General features: G+C 35.7%; 1 protein-coding gene across 1 annotated transcript; it reads right to left on the reverse strand.

The window, feature by feature from the left end:
• Positions 1–426: 426 nt before the first annotated feature.
• Positions 427–22913, reverse strand: LOC136030833 (uncharacterized). Its single transcript, XM_065709879.1, has 3 exons — positions 21921–22913; positions 21391–21888; positions 427–687 (listed from the first exon to the last, which is right to left on the reverse strand). The coding sequence occupies exons 1-3, from the start codon at positions 22911–22913 to the stop codon at positions 427–429; spliced, it is 1752 nt and encodes a 583-aa protein (XP_065565951.1).
• Positions 22914–23528: the final 615 nt, after the last annotated feature.

A 23528-nucleotide genomic window follows, 5' to 3' on the forward strand; every position in this document is an offset into this window, starting at 1 on the left:
ACAACAAAGAATACAATCAACGAGGTTAAGTGATTAAACTGAAAGTGGAAAATTCAACCAGACTACAGGCTGGCATTCCTCAGCAAGAAACTTTCTTATTTAAGTAAACAATACGTTGGTGAAAGTAACCTTCATTGTTATGCTGAGAGTATTAACAAAAATCTCAGTGTCCCTTCAGCAGAAATCTTCCAGATCAAATATATTTATAAAAAGGAAAAACATAACAAGAAAAAAAATGTAACAACATTCAAGGTAACAAGGGGAGCCGCTGAGCTTTTATCTTTGCAAAATCATCAACAAGCTGGTTGTAGTCCAAATTTTTACTAAATCCTTCTCTGCCAATATCAAAAGGAGGTGAATGAGATGATTATCTCCTGTTACAGACTGCAGGTAGTTTTCACTGTTTCTATGCTAGAAAACAAACGCTCATTGCTTAGCTGTTGTCTCAGGAAGTGTGGCAGCAATACGAAGTACTTTAATTACTTCTGAGTAAGCCACTGGTAGCGCCTGAAGATGGTTGACAATGTCTAGGAAGTTTTCCGGCTTTTTCTCCTCATTGGGTAAGAAATGCTTGGCAATACCAGCTTGAAATTCGAGAAGAAAGCTGTCGATATCCAGCTCAACGTAAAGAGAAGAGAAAAGCTTGAGCAGCTCTGTCCATAAACTTGGTTGAGCTTGGATCCAAGGCTTCGAGCGTATTCAGCACTGGCAAGTTATCTGTGAACTTTCTGTCAAATTTGGCTAGTAGACGGTCAAAAGTTTTAAAGTATTCTTGCTTCATTTCATCCGCCAAAGTAGTAGTCCAATTTCCAGATTTGATGAAATTCTTTCCTAGCGTCAAAGTTGTCACAAATTGTTTCCGATACTTGGTGATCTTTTGAGTTCTTCAAGGTCATCCTTTCTGACCAACAGAGGAAGGTCTAGTCACGGGTCAATTCACAGCAGGTACTTCAATTTCGAGTTCTGTTGCAAACTCTTTAGCCTTCTTTAAAAGCAACACAAATGGAGCATCTGAATGCAGGTTGGTGAGTTTGCTCCTTGTGGCCTGAATCAGGGTGCGTGATCGAGAAATAACCAAATTGACGGCGACAGCATGGAGTTGCCGAGACAGCAATTTCGTCGCTTGCGTAATTGCTTCTGTGTAGTGCAAATTGAAGATAACAAGGAAGGATTCCATCAAGAAATGATAGGCCAGGAACTGACCTATTTTAGTCTATCAACTTAGAGCAATTACTGCAAATATTCAGATTTTATAATATTAATATAATCATCTAGGAAACGGGCAAACGACAGAACTTGAGAATTAGACTATGTATCTAACTTACTTTCAAAATTTACAATGGTTAATAGCAAATAGTGTTATTATTATGGCTGGCAAAGGACCCATTTTGGTGGAAGCTTGGGCCCCCTGGAAAATCTGGGGTGGGCATTTGCCCACCCCTGCCCCACCCAAATGGCGCCTCTGCAAACTAATCAACCGCTAGAGATTACTGGCAATATTTTGATAAACCACAAAAAAAATTGCAATCAAAAAGGATTTTTGGTCCACTTTATTACCTAGTAAAGACTGGTTTAAACACTGCAAGATTCAAAATAAGCTTAAAATTCGTCATAAAGAAATTTTGATGATAGTTAATACTTTTGAGAAGATTAAATAAAAAAAACAAGTTTTTTAACTGAAAGTAAGGAGCGACATTAAAACTTAAAACGAACAGAAATTACCCCATGTATGAAAGGGGCTGTTCCCTCCTCAACGCCCCGCTCTTTACGCTATCTCTTTCTCTCAACTCCACTTTTTAAAACAGTAAAAAACTTTAGCGTAAAGAGCGGGGCGTTGAGGAGGGAACAGCCCCTTTCATATACGGAGTAATTTCTGTTCGTTTTGTGTTTTAATGTCGCTCCTTACTTTCATTAGAAAAAAAGACATAGTTATAAAGTTTTTCGACTATGCTGAATAAAATAGCTATCTCAGAATTTTGATCCAGTGACTTTGGGAAAAAAATTAGCTTGGGAGGGGGCCTAGGTGCCCTCCAACTTTTTGGTCACTTAAAAAGGGCACTAGAACTTTTCATTTCCGTTAGAACTGAGCCCTCTCGCAACATTCCAGGACCACTGGGTCGATACGATCACCCCTGGGAAAAAAACGAACAAGCCAACAAATGAACACGCATCCGTGATCTGTCTTCTGGCAAAAAATACAAAATTCCACATTTTTGAAGATAGGAGCTTGAAACTTCTACAGCAGTGTTCTCTGATGCACTGAATCTGACAGTGTGATTTTTTTTAAAGATTCTATCACTTTTAGGGGGCGTTTCCCCCTATTTTCTAAAATAAGGCAAATTTTTTGTTTGAAACATCAAGAAAAGATGCTGTTATAGTCCTACGAGGGGAAATTATATTATGTCAAGTTCCTTTGTCTGGTTTTCGGAAAGTATAATATTAAAATTGTTATGCATGGAGAATACGCTGATACTGTTGAACTGGAATACGAGGATTACAGCCCCGTTATATGACAAAAAAAGGATCCAAATGAAGAAAATATTTTTTTTTCAGATAAAGCATTTCACGCCAAAAAAATACGCCAGATAAATTTAAATACGCTAAGATTTACGACTGGCGTGATGACGCCAGTCTCCATGCAAATACGCCAGTTTGGCTGGAAATAAGCCAATATGGCAACAGTGGCTACAGCAACTGTAGTGGTAGTGTTAATAGTATACGCATATTGCCTTCTGGCTAGTTCAAAATCTGCCACAACCTCCCCTAACGGTCTAACTCAATAAAGTAAGTCGTTTTTGGAATATAGGTTTGTCACCTCTTTGAAAATCCACACGCTCATACTTTGTTTTGATTTGGTTCAACATCTGCCTAAATATTCCTTAAAAGCTTTCCCTTAATACTCTTAGCTTGCGTAGTAGCAATAGCTGCAATAGCAATAGTAGCAGTATGCGCATAGCACCTTTGGTTTCTTCAACATCCCCTTCAACACACGCTGAAAGTTTCAACTTAATACCATCAACCATTCCTGAAGCATTTCTGATGCGTCGTCTTGACAATCTGTGTAGGAATAGTGTATTCCAATTTAGTTCCATAACAGTAGCAGTAGTAATATTATGAGTAGAATCAGTAGCATTTAAGATGCAAACATTTCCTTTTGGTTAGTTCAACATCCCCCACAACAAGCCCTATTATTTTCAGCTTCACACACCAAACTATTCCTAATATATAGCTGTCACGCTCTTTTGACAACCTGCATACAGATGGTGCGTTCTAATTCAGTTCACCTCCCCTTCAAAATTCCTTGGAAATTTCACCTTCATACAATTAGGCGTAAATCTAATAGTAGTTACAGTAGTAGTATTGGTATTGCTAGTAGTAGCATTAATTGCAATAGCAGTAGTCCTTGTAGCAGCCCTAGCATTAATGTATTGACTTTTGGTTAGTTGAACATACTTCTCATGAAGTCCAGGAAGTTTCAACATAATACAATTAGCCATTGCTATGACATTGCTGGTATGACCTTTTCATAACCTGTTTGTTAATATAATTCTTGAAGTTTTCCTCTCATAGCTCTTAGCCTTGCAAGTAGTTGCAATAGAATTATTATTTGAAGTAGTAGTAGTAGTATTAATTGAAGCAGTGATAGTAGAATTAGTAGTAGCATCCACATGTTTCCTTTTGGTCAGATGATCTTCCCCTTAAGTATTCTCTTCTTTAAGTTCCAACTTAATAACCAAAACAATTCTTGAGATGCGCTCTTTTGACAATGCACATGCACTTACCGCCTTTGATTTAGTTCAGATTTCCCCTCAATATTGTAAAAGGAGTAATGTAGCAGCAGCAGTGGTAGATGCAAATGCAGCCTTTTTGATCTTCTCCCTAATCGTTTCCTAAAAGTTCCAAATTAAGATACTCAGTCATTCCTGAGTTACGCTCGTTTGACAATGCACATACACATAACGTATTTTGATTTAATTCAACGCTCTACTCAACATTCTCTGAAAGGCTTACACGAATGCCCTTCATCTTTTAGAAAATAAAATTCAAAATAAATACCTTTCTCAATAACATGTACTATATGTAAGCAATGAACGAATTGCCCTGAGGACAGTGAGGAGGTTGACATCCCCAAAGACATAATTACTGGATCTTTCAACAATGCTGAACAAAATAGCTCTCTCAAAATTTTGACGGGTTGTTTTTTGGGAATGAATGAATTGGGGGGGGGGGGATAATGGTCACCCTCTACTCACTTTTGACTGCTAAAAAGGGTACTAAAACTTCTAATTTCCAATTAAATAAGCCCAGTCCAATCCCAAGTTGATAGACCACCCGTTCCATAACAACATTATATACCCCGGGGCATAGCATACAACCCTTGTCCCTGGGTTCTGGGGTTATGTCCACCATGAAGACATTTCTGTATGCTCTTTGGACTATTATGAACAAAATGGCTATCTCACAATTTTGATCGGATGTATTTGGGGGAAAGAGTATATCAGGAATGGAGGGGGGGGAGGTTAGTTGACCTCCATCATTTTTTACTCTTAAAAGGGAGCTAGAACTATACATTTCCAATCATATAAACCTCCTCTGAAGTTCACATGACCACTCCTTTGGTAAGACTTTATACGCTCCCGGGGCACAACTAATAACCCTTGTCTCCAGACTTGGGGGGTGGTCGACCCGAAAGGCCTTGTTCTGTGATCTTTGGACTATTTTCTGAAGAAATACCTATCTTAAAATTTCTATAAGATGTATTTCGGGAAAATAAAACGTGTTGGGATAAAACTTTTGATTACAAATCCAATGACTTTGTTCTGAAGCTTAGACGACCACCCTTTCTGTAAAAACCTTATATGGCCCCGGGGCAGAACTTACAACCCTTTCCCCCAATGGCTGTGGAGGAGGGCTTGTCATCTTCAAAGAAATAATTTATGTCTTTAAAAGACAATAGCCCTTTTAATTTCCAATCATATGAGCCCATTTCGAAGTTTCTACGAAGACTACTTCTGTACCAAATGCCCTGGTCTAAAAAAAACCACATTGTGCCCACATCGCTCTTTACGCAGGCTACGCTATTACGGTGACTATGATCATAGGACAAAATTCGTTTTATGCCTTAGAAACCTGTTGGATATCAGTAGGCTAAGTTGGGTCGTAGCCGGGGGCTAAACACATATACACACGCACCCATACACATACACACACACGCGCATGTCATTATACACACCATTTTAAAATTCCATAAAACAAATTAGAGCAGGCAAGACAACCATAGCAAATTGCATTACGTATCCAAGGTTTTAATCTTATTCTTTGGCACAAGCGGAACAAACTTGGAACACTTGCTTACAGAAGATTAATTTCTTCAATAGCTTTCCCCTACTTCGCCAAAACCTCTGTTTAAAATTTAAACTTACTTCATCTGCTCCCTTGAAAAAAAAACCTCAAAGCCCCTTGTAAAATTTATTTCGGTTGTCAATTTATGCAAGTTATAGACGCCTATATGAGGTGTTCGAAATAAAGCGTAAAATCTTGCTTTTTCCACCACGTATAAGCGTTCAATCTATCATTTAGTTAACAGCTATGTCCTTAGTGAACAGGATTTATTGTCGCGCATTTGAAACGCTTCAATGCTTACGAAGTGCTAAGCCCATTTCTCTGCTTGATGTCAAGATATGTCATTAGCCAAATCCTGAAAAAACAAATATGGGGTAAACAGATCACAGACAATCCAGCAGCATAGCTTTTAAGTTATTCGAGAAGGGCTTAGGTTCAAAGCCGTTCCTAGGGCTGGTGGTGCCAGGGGAAAAATTAGACACAGCGCCCCCTCCCAACTCAAATATAAGCAAAATAACCGAATAAAAGTGAAGAATTTTTATCGAAGTGGGCAATTCCAATCCGCGATGCCCCCCAGCCTCGGTGCCCAAGACAGCTGCCCCGGATTATCTTCACGTGTAGAATTAAGTCACCAAAGAGAAAGTATCATAAATAAAAGAATTTCCAGTGTAAAATATAAGAACCCCGTGTAAAATTTTCCCTGAAAATCTCTACACCGGAAACTCCCCCAACAATAAGTTATACCAGCAGAAATCTCCCCCCCCCAAAGAAAATCCCAACCAGAAAAATGTCTGCATACTTCCTATTGCCAAATAGGCTACTGTATATAAAAAAAATAATTTCACGACTTGCAACCCTGTCCTCGGGTCCTGTGGGAGGTCATGTTATCACCAAAGGAATATTTCAACTATGCTTAAAAAAATAACTATTTCAAAATTTTGATCAGAAGACTTTGGGGAAAAAAGAGAATGGGAGGGGAACAAGTTGCCCTCCATTGTTTTTGGTCACTTGAAAAGGACACTAGAGGTTCTAATTGTGTTACGAAAGCAACACTTTGGTTTTGTCTTTTTTTTTCTTCTTTCTTTTTTCCTATGCCGCCGATCTCAGCTTATTCCTGGAAACTGGTAGGGGTCTAACCTGTGCGGTTTTACGGAAAGCGTGAATCTCAGGCCGGGTTGATGAATATGACATTACATTTTGGAAAGCTCCGCAGAACTCTTGTCTGGGGCCAAAAAGGATGGTTTTTGTTTGTCCACGAGCTAGAGCCTATGGTGTGCGAAGTGAAGTGGAGTTATATAGCCTATGTCAGAGGGGAGTATCTGAAGTTGTGCAGCTAAGCTTTCGTTTCATCAAACCATGTTTCTGCTTTCGACTGGAAAGCTCCGTTCTAGCAGGCAAGCAGGCAGGCACCACTTTCAAATTGAAGATGGACCAAAATGTATAAGTGTTAAATATATGCGGCAGTTACCCGGCCCCACAGCCAATATATCTTCTTTGAGTAATAAATAGAAAAATTTACAGAAGCAAAAATGTGGCATTTTCCCATGGGTCCGAAAGTGCTGCCATCTATTGTGTCTACCCATTTCTGTTCGTGATTTCAGCTGAGTTTATCATTCGGTTTTTCGGACTTGGGATTGCGCTAGAGAAATGGTATCAGATGTGCCTAATAAACTTTAAATTATTCTTATTGCTAAAGAAATTGGAGCTTATCCTTAGTTCCTTTCTAAGTGATGACGTTAGAAAGTTGGCCTACGGCAAAAAAATCAACTTTTGAACTAAGACAGATAGATTTTTTTTACGGCAATCGATAGCTCTTGATGAGCTGATCAAAGTATATGGCATCCATTTTTTGGTACAAAAATTCCTTCATGAGGTATACCAGTTTGAAAGTTTCAAGGGGTTAACAACTTCAGTAGTAAGGTACACATTGAAACAAAATCTAGGCCGATACAAATTATGAGACATATAGAGGACTTGGAAGCAACAGTCGGCTGTTAGGTAATGATCACCTTCGGCAATGAGGGGTTAGCAACTCTTGCTAGTTGGTGTATCCATTTATTTGTTTCCGGTGAACTAGATGCCTATCACGGGAGAGGGACTTATAAGTAAGAATCGGTTCACTTTGGGCGAGAAACGGCTGTTAGCTCATAATCATCTTCGGCGATGAGGGGTTTGCCACTTTTGCTGGCTGGTGTACCTATTATTTGTTTCCGGTGTATTTGATGGTTAAACCAATTTTGTTCCAGTGTTAAGACATGTAGGGGACTTGTAAGTAATAATCGGCTGTTGGAGTAGAATCATCCTCAGCGATGACGGGTTTGTAACTTTTGCTAGTTGGCTTACCCATTTATTTGTTTCCGGTGAACTTTTGTCTATCACGGGAGAGGGACTTGTAAGTAAAAAATCTGTTCACTTTGGGCTAGAAATTTGTGCAAATTGGTGCACATTGTATTCGATCTCTTTAAATCTGACAGAATTAAGTGTTTACGCAACGGGTACAAACGATAACGTTAAACATTGAGGTAGTTTCTTAATAATTAATGTCACCTATGGTATTTTAATCCTGAAAAGTTACGGATAGCTTTATAATACCAACTAGATTATATAAGATATTGTTCCGAGTTTTCATCCGTCACGATGTGTACGATTGAAAAGGATAAAGTTCAACTAACTGCAAAGTCAATTTAGTCCCTTCTTTCGATTACATAAAAAAACTAGTTTTTTTAACTGAAAGTAAGGAGCGACATTAAAACTTAAAACGAACAGAAATTACTCCGTATATGAAATGGGTTGTCCCCTCCACAATCCCTCGCTCTTTGCGCTAAAGCTTTTAATTGTTTTAAAAAGCAGAATTGTGGCAAAGAGTCAAATTTTAGCGTAAAGAGCGAGGGATTGCGGAGGGGACAACCCATTTCATATACGGAGTAATTTCTGTTCGTTTTAAGTTTTAATGTCGCTCCTTACTTTCAGTTAAAAAAACTATTTTTTTTTATGTAATTTCTGAACGTTTTTGAATTAATGCATGTTTGATTTTGGCTCTCCACACATAAATTATTAAAATGAAATTTGCATATTAATTCCTTTTTTGGCTAAATGGCTTTCTCTTAGTTTTGATCAGACGATTTTGAGAAATAAGGGGTGGGGAAAGCCTAGTTGCCCTGCAATTTTTCGGCTATATAAAAAGGCAACTATAAATTTTAATTTTTAACGAATGTTTTTATTAGTAAAAAATATACGTAACTTAAGAATTAGCTTACGTAACAAACTTTTATATTCTTAAATTTTTATTATGTATATGAGGGGGTTTGTCCCCTCGTTAATACCTAGCTCTTTACACTAAATCTTAAGTTTTGTCCCAATTCTTTAAGAATGACCACTGAATCCGAAAGGCCGTAGAATAAATAGTTGAAATTACTAAAAATACTATAGCATAAAGAGCGAGGTATTTATCTCCTCCTAAATACCTCGCTCTTTATGCTAAAGTATTTTTAGAACCCCTCATATGCGTAATAATCTCTGTTCGTTTTAAGTTTCAATGCTATTTCTTACTTTCAATTGAAAAAACTTTTCCATGTTTATTTTTTCATTGTTTTTTTTTATAGTAATTTTAGAAAATCCTGCGCCCTTTTCATTGAATTTCTGTTCCCCCTTGACATATTTCTCCAAGGAAAGATCCTCCCACATAGCTCCCTCCCCTCAACCCCATCCCCAAAACCAAAAAACAAATCCCCTGAAAACGCTGCACACTTCCCAATAACCATTATTATGTGTAAACACTGGCCGAAGTTTATAACTTGCAGCCCCTCCCCCAGGGACTGTGGGGGAGTAAGTCATTCCCAAAGACATAGTTGTGATGGTTTTTGACTATGCGGAACAAAATGGCTATCTCAAAATTTTGATCTGTTGACTTTGGAGAAAAAATGAGCGTGGGAGGGGGCCTAGGTGCCCTCCAATTTTTTTGGTCACTTAAAAAGGGCACTATAATTTTTCATTTCCCTTAGAATGAGCCCTCTTGCGACATCTTAGGACCACTTGGTCGATACGATGACCCCTGGGGAAAAACAAAACAAACAAATAAACACGCACCCGTGATTTGTCTTCTGGCAAAAAATACGAAATTCCACATTCTTGTAGATAGGAGCTTGAAACTTCTACAAGAGGATTCTCTGGTACGCTGAATCTGATGGTGTCATTTTCGTTAAGATTATATGACTTTTAGGGGTTGTTTTCCCCTATTTTTTAAAATAAGGTAAATTTTCTGAGGCTCGTAACTTTTGATGGGTAAGACTAAACTTGATTAAACTTATATATTTAAAATCAGCATTAAAATGCGATTCTTTTGATGTAGCTATTGATATCAAAACCCCATTTTTTAGAGTTTTGGTTGCTATTGAGCCGGGTCGCTCCTTACTACAGTTCGTTACCACGAACTGTTTGATACTATTTTGTTGTTGTTTTTTCAACGCTGAGGAATAGCCTTTGATCATGTGATTACTGATCGGTAGCGAAGAAACAAAACCAAAGTGTTGCTCTCACAGCACTTTAGGACAATGGTTGCCGCAACACTTCACGTTGCCCGGGCAACGTAGGTCTAGTTTCCGTTCAAATGAGCCCCTAACTTCTACGACTATATATATATATATATATATATATATATATATATATATATATATATATATATATATATATATATATATATATATATTTTGCAGGTTTATTTGCAGGTTTTTCTGCAAATAAATTAACTTGGCAATTTAAAAAATTTAGTTTTCATTATAACGAACTTTTAAATAAATATCAAAAGAATTATCTGGAAATACTTAAAGAAATTTTCAACTAATTTCGGAGGTTCGAGAAATGATGATGCAGCGCCATTTATTTTGAATTGTGTTTCTAATAGAGCGGATTTTTTTTTTAAAATAGCCACATGGTAAAGATGAATTCTATAATTGTTTAGTTCATTCAGGTTTTTTGCAATGTGTTAATATTTGTGATTTGGTAAAATTTATCATATTTGGTTTACCTATTGTTGCTAAAAAGAGGGATATATTAACAGGATAAGCTTATTTTGGAGTTACTTGGTTGTTTTACATTTGCTGTTTTTTTTTTTTTTTTTTTTTTTTTTCATAGGCATGTATTTTGGGGGTGATACCTGACACGGGGATGCCATGGATATTCTGTGGTAGCCACAACACTTGACTGGGTAGAGAATTTAATGTGGCGAAACCCTATAGGCAAGTGTATTCTCCTGATGAGCCCTTGTGTTGGGTTGTTGCCTCTGAATTATTTGTCTTTATTGTTTCTATTGTTTGGTAAATAACGACTTATACTTATTGACGAAATGACTGCCCGTCCATGGATTATTCTTTATGGTTGATTGTGTATGGCTATGCTTTTTGACCTATGTGATTGTATGGATGAGTAGGGTTAAGGCCTCATTCAATTGCTGGTCTATATTAATCACTAATTTAGGAAAACAGTTTTCCTTTTCTCCTTCTGTCTCTTTTTTTTTTTTTTTTTTTTTTTTTTTTTTTTTTTTTTTTTTTTTTTTGTGCTGTTGCATTGGTGATTTCTCTTTTCATAATATACTAGCTGTTGGGGTGGCGCTTCGCGCCACCCCAACACCTAGTTGGTGGGGGCGCTTCGCGCCCCCCCCCCAAGCCCCCCCGCGCGCGTAAGTCGTTACGCGCCATAATAGTTACGCGCCATTGTAGTTGTGTCCCTATGTCCCACCTGTGAATATAGATATATATATATATATATGGTTTTAACTACGTAAAACTTGCGAATATACAACATTCTTTGCTGTCCCATTGTCTTTGCATATAAATAGATTGTCAGGTTATCCCCCTGTTTCCCCCGGTGTCCCCGTTGTAGTTGTGTCCCTGTGTCCCGGTCGTCATTTATATTCCCTGTGTCCCGGGTCCCGGTCATCATTTGTATCCCGGTGTCCCGGTCTGTATATACATTCGTTTTTTAGTTTTGTTTTTCTCCTTTATTTTTTTCCTTTTTTTTTCTTTTTTAGCTTATTTAGATTTTTTAGTTTTTTTTATTAGTTTTTAGTTTTTATTTCTTTTTAGTTTTTTTGTCCCGGTCGTCATTTATATCCCCCTGTTTCCCCCGGGGTCCCCGTTGTAGTTGTGTCCCTGTGTCCCGGTCGTTATTTATATTCCCTGTGTCCCGGTCGTCATTTGTATCCCGGTGTACCGGTCTGTATATACATTCGTTTTTTAGTTTTGTTTTTCTCCTTTATTTTTTTCCTTTTTTTTTCTTTTTTAGTTTATTTAGATTTTTAGATTTTTTAGTTTTTTTATTAGTTTTTAGTTTTTTTTCTTTTTAGTTTTTTTGTAGTTTTTACCTTCTTTTTAGTTTTGTTAATTTTTTTTTTTTACTTGTGTCCTGGTCGTCATTTATACTCCCTGTGTCCCGGTGCTTTGTTGATTGCTAATCGAACATTCCTTTTGTCCTGGTCGCTTTCTCTTTGAGTGTCGTCATTTATTTTTTTCTTTTTTAGTTCTTTTAGTTTTTACCTTTTTTAGTTTTTTTTTAGTTTTTAGTTTTTTTAGTTTTTTACCTTTTTTTAGTTTTTTTAGTTTTTTAGCTTTTTTATTTTTTTTATTAGTTTTTAGTTTTTTTGTAGTTTTTGCCTTTTTTTTTAGTTTTTTGTCCTGGTCGCTTTCTCTTTGAGTGTCGTCATTTATTAGTTTTTTCCTTTTTTTTTTTAGTTTTTTATTGGTTTTTACCTTTATTTTAGCTTATTTTTCAGTTTTTTCCTTTTTTTTAGTTTTTTTTTATTTTTTATTTTTTTTAGTTTTTTACATTTTTTTAGTTTTTTTAGTTTTTTTTTGTAGTTTTTGCCTTTTTTTAGTTTTTTCAGTTTTTTTTTTAGTTTTTTATTGGTTTTTACCTTTATAGTTTTTTTAGTTTTTTAGCTTTTTTATTTTTTTTATTAGTTTTTAGTTTTTTTTGTAGTTTTTGCTTTTTTTTAGTTTTTTCAGTTTTGACGTCACCTAATCCAGTTTTTTCAGGTGACGTCACCTGACACATCCATCCACACATCCACAGACAGACAACTTATTTTTATATATATAGATATATATATGTATATGTATATACACGATCTTCTACGACTATTGGATCGATATGATCACGCCTGGGATGAACAAAAAAACACACAATCGAGATCTTATTTCTGGTAAAAAAAAAAGAGCAAAAATCCCCATTTTTGCAGAAATGAGCTTGAAACCTCCGCAATAGAGTTCTGTGATTGAATCTAATGGTTTGAATTTCAATGAGATTTCTCGACTTTTAGGCGACGTTACCCCGTTTTCAAAAATCAGACAAATTTTCCCAGAGTTGTAGCTTTTGAAGGGTAACATTAAACTTAATGGATTTAATTAGGAACCAGAATAAAAAGCCTATTCCTTGGATGTTAGTTTTGTTATCAAAATTATGTTTTTAGAGTTTCGGTTACTATTGGGTCGAGTTGCTCCTTGCTTACAGTTCGTTACCACTAACTGTTTGATCCACATTCAAAAGATTGTATTTTGTTTCTATAATCTAGTTGTTTATACACATTTCCTCCGAATTTATTATCGATCGAAGGTATATAACCATCCGCGTTCTTGCCATCCAATACCGACATAAATTTATAAAGAAACTTGATATTTGCATAATGTTAGTCTTTGAATGTGGTTCGAACTCTTTTGAATAGCTCTCTTTTGGATAGTTTAGTGTTTATGGGAATTTTTTTTAAATATATTTTATTTGGAAACTGTTAGATAATTCTTTGAAGTTTTTTTTTAATCTTTATAAATCCTGGTGCACCAGTCGTTTTCTGGAGAATGAATACCCTGGGGCCCCAATATTACAACTCCCAAGATTATTGGAAACCACCTAACAACCTAGTGGTGGGTTGCTCTAAGTCAAATTTTGTTATTTCATTCGAGTTGGTCACTGTATGCCAATCCCGCAGCCCTTGGTACTTAACAATTGTAATTAATCAAAGAAAACAATGCTTTTCTTATGTAAGTAACGAGTGAAGTTTAATCTTATAGTGACCGAAAATTACTGCTTTTAGATTATCCAAGAGCAGGGCAGTATCCGGGATTTTTTCCGGGGGGGGGGGGGCTACAAAAGGATTTTTCGGGGAGGTCTTATAAAAAAAACATCAAAATTTGCTTATATTCATTTTTGTTGCGCTTTTACGAGTCGGACATTTGTTGTTGTTGTTTTTTTTTTTGGGGGGGGGGGGGGGTAAACCCCCTAATTCCCCTGGATATGGCCTTGTCCAAGATACATTGATAAAACTAGCTCAAATAAACTGACTCTTGATTTTTCCAAGAGCCTATAGAAAACACCAAGGTTAGTCTGTCACAAGCCATGATATCGGTAACTCATTGCATACAATTATTATTTTCTGAAAAACTCCAGCCTTTTCAGCAAGGCCACATAGAGGGGGAGGGGCTATGAGGTTTGACCCCCTCCAAAAAGACGTCCGACTCGTAAATGCGTAACCATAATGTATATGAACAAATTCTTGAAATGTTTAAAACAATTTAACCCCTTTCCCTCTGAATAAATACCCAATCAAAATCCAAGATAAGCCTCTTCTCTTCAGTTTTTAGTAAATGCCAATTTTCTAGAGTTAAATTTGTTGAATTACGATAGGAAAATAATTCAAGAATAAATCAAATAAAAGTATAGTTTGTGCCTTTATAAGTTTATTTTCAATATAATTTTATATTGTTTATATAAAAAAAATTTCAATATAATTTCGTCATATAATTTTTTTCAACTGAGTGATTAGTAACAGGTTTGCTTAATAATTAAAAACTCTTAAAATTTTGATTAAAGTTTACATTTTTTCATAACATACCTCCTTTTGAATTACTGCAGCCGAGAATTCTGAGCATAGACTAAATAAAATTATAACTTGCATCTTCAAAAGTAAGCCATAACATTTTCAACTGAGTGATTAGTAAATAATATGGCTTCATAATTAATAATCATAAGATTTTGCTTAGAATTTGTATATTTACTCGATGTGGCTTCTTGTGAATTAGAGGCAACCAAAGAAGTCTAAGAATATACTGACTAAAATTATAATTCACGTCTTCAAAAGTAAGCTATTACTTTTTTCAACTGAGTGAATAGTAAATAATTTCGCTTAATAATTAATAATCGTTACAAAGCTATTTTGCACAAGTTCATACTAATTAAGTTAAATCAAAGTGAAAGAGCTCTAAAGTATGTTTTTCAGTATAATCTGATGTCTTCAGTTTGGCTGCTAAAAAAGTCAAAAGACTAATTATATAATTATCATCTCAGCTTCCTTTTATGATAGGAATTTGGCCAGAATAGCTAATTCATTCCAAGATGTAGTACCTTCAAACCGCCTTCTGAGAAACCCTAGTCGGTGGGCAAAATTTCCGTATGATAATTGAGTTTTCAGCAGTAAATTATGAGCGTTGATCCTTAATACGGGTATGAGGTCTTGTTGAGTGCCGAGGATGTGGGTCTTCCCTCCCACAGCTTATTTAAACTTATTTATTTTGAATTATACGATTGTTTCTCAGAAATTAAAAGCTGAATGGCAGTCCCTAGGAAAAAAAAGTTGAAATTAATTATGCAGATAGAATTGAACACACAAACAAAACGAGTTAGAAGTATGAACATAGTGGCAGCAACAACTATAGCCTAGTAAAGAGCAAAATATAGCCTATGGTAGCTAAAAAATAACAGTTTAAATAGGGATGGATACAGGTGCATTATTTCTTATTGAGCAGGGGGGGGGTCAACTACTCCCCCCAGAACCAATTTCGTCCCCCAGAATTCATTTGCCTCCATCCCTAGCTAAAATTTGGCTTTTGTAAAAAATATTTTCAAAATTAAAATAAACCTGCATAATTCAAGTATCCAGAAAAAAACAGGTCAGTTATCTTTCGTATATTTTTGTCTTTATGGTAATATATGACTGATTTTTCAGTTTTCACTGTTCTTTTCACTGGATTTGGAAAAATTGGATCCAACTTCCCCCCCCCTCAAGATTTTGACGCAATTACCCCACTGGATGGAATTTTTTTTTAGACACTGAAAAAACAATTTAACAAATACTGTATATTTCGTTCACATATAGAGTGATAGCGGTTACTGCATATGTGATCAACGTATCCAGTACTTTATTGCTTTTTACTGTCTAATAAAAGGATCCATCCTTATTTAAACTGTTATTTATCGTCATGAAAAGGCAGTGTGGTGTTTGAAAATACTTAAGTCCATGGTAGCTGAAAGTTTAAAAATGTATCTTAAAACAAACTGTCTAGTGGGAAAGTTTTTGTCATTAAAAACTGTTTCAGTAATGGTAACTAGTGAATGGTAAGCTCCAAGATAGTTACAAAGCTGGTTACCGTTCATTCCGAGATGTAGTAATACCTTCGAACTGTCTTCTGAGAAACCCTAGTTGGTGGGCAAAATCTTCATACAGCAATTGATTTTTTAGCAGTAATTTATGATCGACGATTCTTAAGACGGGTATAAGGTCTTGTTAAGTGCCAAGGATGTGGGTTTTCCCTCCAACAGCTTATTTAAACTTATATATTTTGAAATATACAATCGTTTCTTAGCTGAATAGCAATCCCTAAGAAAAAAAAATCATTGAACTTCATTATGCAGACACTATTCAACCCAAAACCAAAACAAGCTGGTAATTTAATCATAATGATAGCTACAGCTAAAACCTGGCAAAGAGCAAGCTACGGCCCATGGTAGATGAATAGTAATAAAGGTTTTTTGAAACAAACTATCTAGTAGAAAAGTATGACATTAGAAGCTGGTTCAAGAATGGTAGGCATTATGTTAAATATTGGATGGCAAGTTATAAGTTTTATATGAATGGTAACTGTTCATTCCAAGGTTTATTACCTTAGAACCGTCTTCTTAGAAACTCTAGTCAGCGGATAAAAATTACGTCCTTAATACGGCAATGAGAACTGGTTAAGTGCCAGGGATGTGGATCTTTCCTTCCAAAGCTTATTTGAACTTATTCAACTTGAATTACAGAAATGTTTCTCAGAAATTCAAAGTTGAATGACAATCCATAGGGAAAAAACCAAAAATTATTTTAAGAAAAGTTTATCTTATGGAAGTATAGACTGAAGTAGAAGGTTAAAACAGACAAAACTATTTTCTGTAAAAGTAAAAGAAACTAGCTCTATTAAAAGCAAACGAAAATTGAGCTCGGTTAACTTTTTTGGAGAATTATAATACTATATTAAAAGATGTCAATATTATGGTCAGAGAAAGCCTTTCAAGAGACTTATAAAACAGTCTTGTTTTCTGCAGGCTACTCATGAAACCTTCTGCTTTTAATTAAACAACCGGCTTTTGCGGCGTTAGTTTTGTGTTTTCAGTAAAGCACTAGTTTTTAGGATTCTACAAATATTGGAAAATATCACAAGACAGTTTATTCTAAGCTATTTTTGTGTATGTATGTTGCGTAGTTTGCGAAGCAATAACTTGTGCTCGTTTTGAATTTCGACTTCATTATTTTCTTCCGTAAGAAATACTTTTTCTTGAATTAATCTTGAAAGGTACGATATGCTTCATTTTGAATTACCAAGAGCTGTACGACAAGAAATAAAAATAGAAAAGGGGGGGGTGCTGTCTTAAGATATCACCATAAAATCTCTATTGTCAAACTATTTAGAGTCGGTAGGGTAGTTTTAGCATAGCTTCTAGAACTTGAATAAGAGACTAATCTCTTATACAATCCTAGATAATAGATTAATGGTGTGCCATCCCCCTCCCACAGCTAGTTTGAATTTATTTTAAATCATGTGATAGTTTCTCAGAATGTTTTGAGAGTCTTTAAATCTCAGAATATCAGAATCTTTAAGTTACATTTTAATTTCAATTTGTTAGAATGTGTTTAATTTTAGGAATAATAAAATTAAAATTGAATTTAGCTATACATATGGCTAAAAAAGGAGCTAAAAAGAGAGCTAGTAGTTTAATCTTGGATAAAGACCCAATTTCTAGTTACAAATACGAAATGATGACTACGAATCATTTTTATTGTGGGGAAAGACCTCTTGTCTCCCTCCATTCCTTACATCCCTTTCTTCACAAAGCAAATCTGGTTACCCTTGAGGAAAACCTAGCACAATTTCCCGACGCTTTCCCAGTTAGTGCTCTCTATAAACTTTGTACAACTTTACTTTTTCTCAGTCATTTCCCCTTCATTTTACCTCAGTCATTTCAATTTTTTACCCCAATTAATTTTTATATAAAGGTATAGAAGAAAGTTTGTTGCTCAGCATAATTGAAATATTAATCGAAGTTCATCTTCTCCAACTAAAGAATCGGGAGCCTGTGTTTACTCCTCCTCCCGTAAAATCCCCCAAGGGAAATACCCACTTGAAACCCCCCTCTCAAAATGCCCACCGAGGAAAATTACCCCGGATAAAATTATCCCCCCTCCCATGGATAATTCCTCCGGATGAAAAATTTAGCTGACAAAGAGAAAGTACAAAATAGGCACCTTTAATTCACATTATGATGCCACTTTTATTTCGGTATAATGCCCAAATTTTTCCTAGTTAGACTAAATGTTCTTTAAATTAAATTTAAAAAAAATGAACATGCCCGATAAAATATATAGTTCTTTTATTCCAGCAAAATGCCTGATATTTTCTTATATTTTTGCGAAATGATGGCTAAGAATCATTTTTATTAAAGATAAAGACCTCTTTTCTCCTCCGTTTCTTATATCTTCTTCTTCACAAAGAAAATTTTGAGAAAAGGCTAGCACAACTTCGTGACGTTTTGCCAATAGTGTTCTCTGTAAACTTTGTACAACTTCAATTTTTCATAGTCATATCCCCCCTCACCGTGCCTCAGTCATTCCCGCATTTTTACCACGATTCATTTTTCGTAGAAGGATATAGAAGAATTTTTTTGCTCTGCATAGTTCAATTTAAATAAATGAAGCTCATCTTCTCCAATTCCCTTATACCATTCATCGTGTAAAATCAATTTTGTTAATATTGGACATTCCATCTGTATTGTCTATATTTTTATTAAATTCCTTTAATTTTTTGTTTTGTTGTTTTTGTTGTTGTTGTTTTTTGTTCGCACCTTGACATAGTCGAGGTGACAAGTGACTTTGGCTCTATGAGAGACTGTAAACAATTTCTTATCTTGTCTAAATGCTTCACACAGGGATTCTTCTTATTGGGAACTGGAACTGGGAACTGGAAAACGAGGAAAAAATGCAATTTATCGTCTTGTCCAGCCTTTATTCATTTTTTTTTATTTGTCAAGCATCAGCACTAAATCGGTTATCCTTTACCAAAAACTAGTACCTACCCAAAAATATGATTTTGAGGTAAGGATGGACCCCATTGTTTAATTTATATGGCAAGTGTATTGGTACAGACAAAATTTTCTATATACGACCTTGAAGTCGCAGGGTTAAAATGTTATTTTGCCAATTTTCCACAGCCAAAGCATATATGTCCAACAGAAAACAAATTGGCAAAGGTGGAAAGAAAACGAACTCCGGAAAACCTATTGGCCAAATTCTATATTCACTATTTTGCAGTTTCCTTAAAAACTGGAAAAATTTAGATGCTAGGCTTCGGCATAGGACAGCCGAAGTGTAAATCTTATTAACACAACGTCCATTGCAATTCCGTATTGTTATTTCCCATTTAAGCCGAAATCGGCTGAGCCTAATCACCAAATTATGAGAAGCGTTTATGGTTGAACGAGGGAGAGTTAATCTGGACAAATTACCATCAGGTTTTCTGTCACACATAACTAACCATTCAATCCCTAATTTATGTCGTTTTTAGCCCTGCAGCTTAGAATGGAGGATTTACCTAAACTCTCGCCCATGCTGTGGATGGAATTTAGACTCAAACAAAAATTTACCTTTTGATTTCAAGCGTAGGGGCTGGTAACTTTGTGGTAACGTTTAATTATCCAACAATTTGGCCCCAAAAACATTCAACAATGACAGCTACCAGGGTTTGAACGTAAGAAATTATTGTTCGCGCTTGGCTTTAAGTGTGGCAAAGAAAGAAAAAAGAGAATAAGCATTTTCCATTTTCTAATGTGCTTCACTGCTTTATTTTAACCGGGCATGGACTTGGAATAGGAAGGGGGCACAACTTTGAAAACTTGGAAGGGGCTGAGTCTCCCCCGCAAAAGTTACGGCTTTGCTCTGAAATGTGCCCTCCCGAAGAAATTAGAACCTACGATTATGTAGCCGGATCCATACATAGTGTTGGGGAGGGGACTTCTTACAAATGTCTCTGAAATCTTATGATTCATACGATTACCCATAGAATTTTATTTCCTCACATAGTTCCACTGCATTTTTGTATTTACTTTTGAATTCTCATAGCTTAATATTTAAAAAAAACATAGTTTAACAAAAAAGGATCAAGTTCATTATAATATTCATTTGGGGTCATTTAACCTTTTACGATTTACTTAAGAACCAGAATTAGCTATGTTCTTTCTCTAGTAATAATTGAATATGTGGAATTTTTCTCAGAACTAGAATTGTTTTCGTATTGCAGTTGAATAAAGCGTTTTCAGCCTTCTTTCTTTTTTCTAGACATTGATAGGTAGGTAGGTAGGTAATTTTATTCAAAAAACAATACAATAAACTTTCATTCATCAGCTAAAAAAAATAGGCCGCAATGGCCTGTAAGCATAGCTGACATCAAATACGATCCATTTCTTTAACATATTTCACTTACATCAAAAAGAAAAATAAATAAGATAAATAAACTACAAAAAAAGAAAAAAAACACACAAAAAAAGAAAACAAAACAAAAACTAATGGTCAATTTAACAAAATGGGGGGAGATACCCCTCTCTCAATCTAAAATACTCAACATTACTAATTGTTCAGAAGATGGGCCTTGAGGCGTCGTTTCAGCTGAGGCAGACTTTCCGATTCCTTAACTTGCTGTGGGAATGGATTCCAGACGGACGGTCCCATGTATCTGATGACATGAGCCGACCGGGAAGTATTCCGAAACTCATGAACAAGATTATTTGAATTTCGCGTGTCATAATCATGATAGGAAGAACCCAAGCTAAAAAAATCATTAAAAATATCAGGCCCTAAATTATGTAGACACTGATATACTAAAATACCAATCTGCATGTCTCTGATTTTTCCAACATCCAAAATATCAAACTTCTTATTTATAGACACAGTGCTAGCGCTTCCACGATCATAATTACCTAGAATTCTAATTGCCTTATTCTGTTGCACTTGAACCCTCCTGTAATTAGACTGAAAGTTACTAGCCCAGATTAAACAACCATAATTTATATACGACGCTATTAAAGTATGGTATAGTGACATTAAAACTTTCAAAGGAAGCACATTTTTTAGACGCCGCAGCATTCCAACTCCCCTTGATTTTGCAGGAAACTAGGTCACTGTGCGCCTTCCAACTCAGTTTGAAGTAAAGAAGAAACCCGAGGTAACGCGTTTCTCGGACTTGTTTTAAAGAAACACCATTGTACTTAATATCTGAAGGTAAATCTTGGGGCTCACCAGTCCTTCTAAAAACCATGTAACTTGTTTTTGAAGTATTAACAGCAAGTTTACTGAGTGTAACAAACGTATGTAGTCCCTTTAAAGCACTGTTTGCTCGGTCTATCAAGTCCGGCAACGATTTGGCAATAACAGTTATAGCAGTGTCATCAGCAAAAGACGTTATTAACCAGGGACAAAAAATCTCATACTATCTACATAAATTAAAAATAAAAGAGGACCTAGGACAGAACCTTGTGGCACTCCCCAATTCAATGGGTAAGCTTGTGAAACTTCATTATTTATTACGACTTTCACACTTCTACCTCGCAAATACGACTCAAACCAACTCAAACATATTTTCCTAATACCTAACTTCGACAATCTATCCAGCAAAATTCCAAAATCAACAGTATCAAAAGCTTTCTTAAAATCAATGAAAATTGTCATGCAAAAATAATTTTTTTTTCCAGTGTACCGTTTACCTTATCAATTAAATTTAAAGCAGCATGCACAGTTGAATGTCTTTTTCTAAATCCAAATTGAGTTTCAGACAGAAATCCGCAATTTGTTAGATGCTCATATAGTCTTTTGTGCACTATTTTTTCATATAGCTTTGAAATGATGGGTAGTATTGATATAGGTCTCCAATTTGAAAGGTCACTTAGAGTCCCAGACTTCGGAAGCGGAATGACTTTGGCCATTTTCAGCGAACAGGGAAATTGACCCTCTGCCATTGACAGATTTATTAAAAATACTAGTACTGGAAGAATATTCGGAAGCACTGATTTTAGAGTTCGTAGGTTGAGGCCATCGGTCCCAGCACTGTTTGATTTTATTGAAGAAACAATCTTCTCTATTTCTACAGAATCGCAGGGTTCTAATTTCATTTCAAAATCTTGACCTCTTAGGTCTTCAAAAGTTGATTCTTCTATCAGCAACTCGTTGTTCACTGCTGCTTCACTCTGAACAGTTTCACCAATCTTCGAGAAATGATAAGCAAACAATCACATACTTTGTCAAGATCTCGAACTATTTCGCCACCATCATTTAGGCTATACTGTTGTGGAGCAGGACTACCTCTGATCACTTCATTAATAATTTTCCAAGTGGCTTTAGGGTTTGATGCATTTTTCTTAAATTCTTCGCCATAAAAGTTTCTCATTTTCTTTCGTCTAGTAGAGTTAACTAGATTACGTTGATCCTTGAACTGTGCAGAACTAAACTCATTTGGTTCATTGATGTGTGCTGTATACAAAGCATTTCTTATATCAATCATTCGCAAAAGCTCATCATCAACCCAAGGTTTTCTCGCTGCTTTTTTTCTTATTTTCATGCTTTTCAGTGGGCATGTCAAGTCATAAATACCTAGCAGCGTGGTGTTGAACTTTTCAAAAGCCAAAGATGGGTTATTCTCCCTAAATATACTCTCCCAATTTACAGCACCTAGCTCTTCTGAAAACATTTTAACGTTCGCTGGCTTCAGATCTCGGATCTGTATATTACGCTTCACTACTTGTTTTTTTATGTGAAGTCCTAATCTAGCTAGGACTGGCAGGTGATCGGAGATAGGCGAAACTATAACGTCTGCGCATGTAGTTGCTACTTGACGTGACGAAACAAATATGTTGTCAATCAAGGTCGCAGAATGCTCGGTGATCCTTGTTGGAACTGTGACCACAGGGTATAGATCGTGAGATGACATGAAATTTAAAAAATCAAGATTCATACCAGCTAGTATTTTCAAGTCATAATTAAAATCACCCATTATCATAAATTCCAAACCTGAATTTCTTACATTCAGCATTAAATCATCAAAACCAGACATAAAACGATCAAACATAGCACTTGGTGGTCTATAAATAATACAAAATAAAAAATTCTTTTCTTCAAATCTAACTTCAACAGAAAAACTTTCAAACTCACCCTCTAGCCAAACCTCAAGATCATCACGCACCTTATACTGTAGAGAGTCCCTTACTAGAAACGCCAAGCCTCCTCTGCCCATTTTTGAACGTTTTCTTGATTCTAAACAATACCCTGGAAAACTATAGAACGAGAGAAGACTATCCCTACCCAAATACGTTTCACATAAAGCAAGCAACTGAATAGAATCATTTTCATACATAAACTGAACAATATCATGATAAGATGACGTAATGTGGCAGTTCCACGCGCACACAAGGCTGGCTGTTGAAACTGAGACCAAACTTCGGGTCCATATTTCATGGACCCGATTATATTAGTACATAATAATATTATTACATATTTCACAATATTAGTACATATTTCACTGCGCCAGCACAAGACATCATACGGTCAAATTCGTATACATATTTTCTTCTAGGCGGCTAGGTATTGAATATGAAGCTCTCTGATTGGCTGATCTTAGTTAAACTCCAAAAGAAGTCAAACAAACTTAAATATTTTTTTTTGTTTGATTCAAAGCTATGAAATTCTTGAGGAATACCATAGGTTCGTCAGTGTTGCCGTTTTGAACCTTGGAAATAATTTAGCAGAACTAATTAGATAGTTTTGACAAGGGTTTTCGTCCGTAAAAAAATCTTTCGCTTCCCAAAGGCAGCTACAACATCTTAATCTGTTTGTCACCAACCTTTCTTTT

This window comes from Artemia franciscana, chromosome 9 (assembly GCF_032884065.1).
Source record: "Artemia franciscana chromosome 9, ASM3288406v1, whole genome shotgun sequence".
Taxonomy (NCBI): domain Eukaryota; kingdom Metazoa; phylum Arthropoda; class Branchiopoda; order Anostraca; family Artemiidae; genus Artemia; species Artemia franciscana.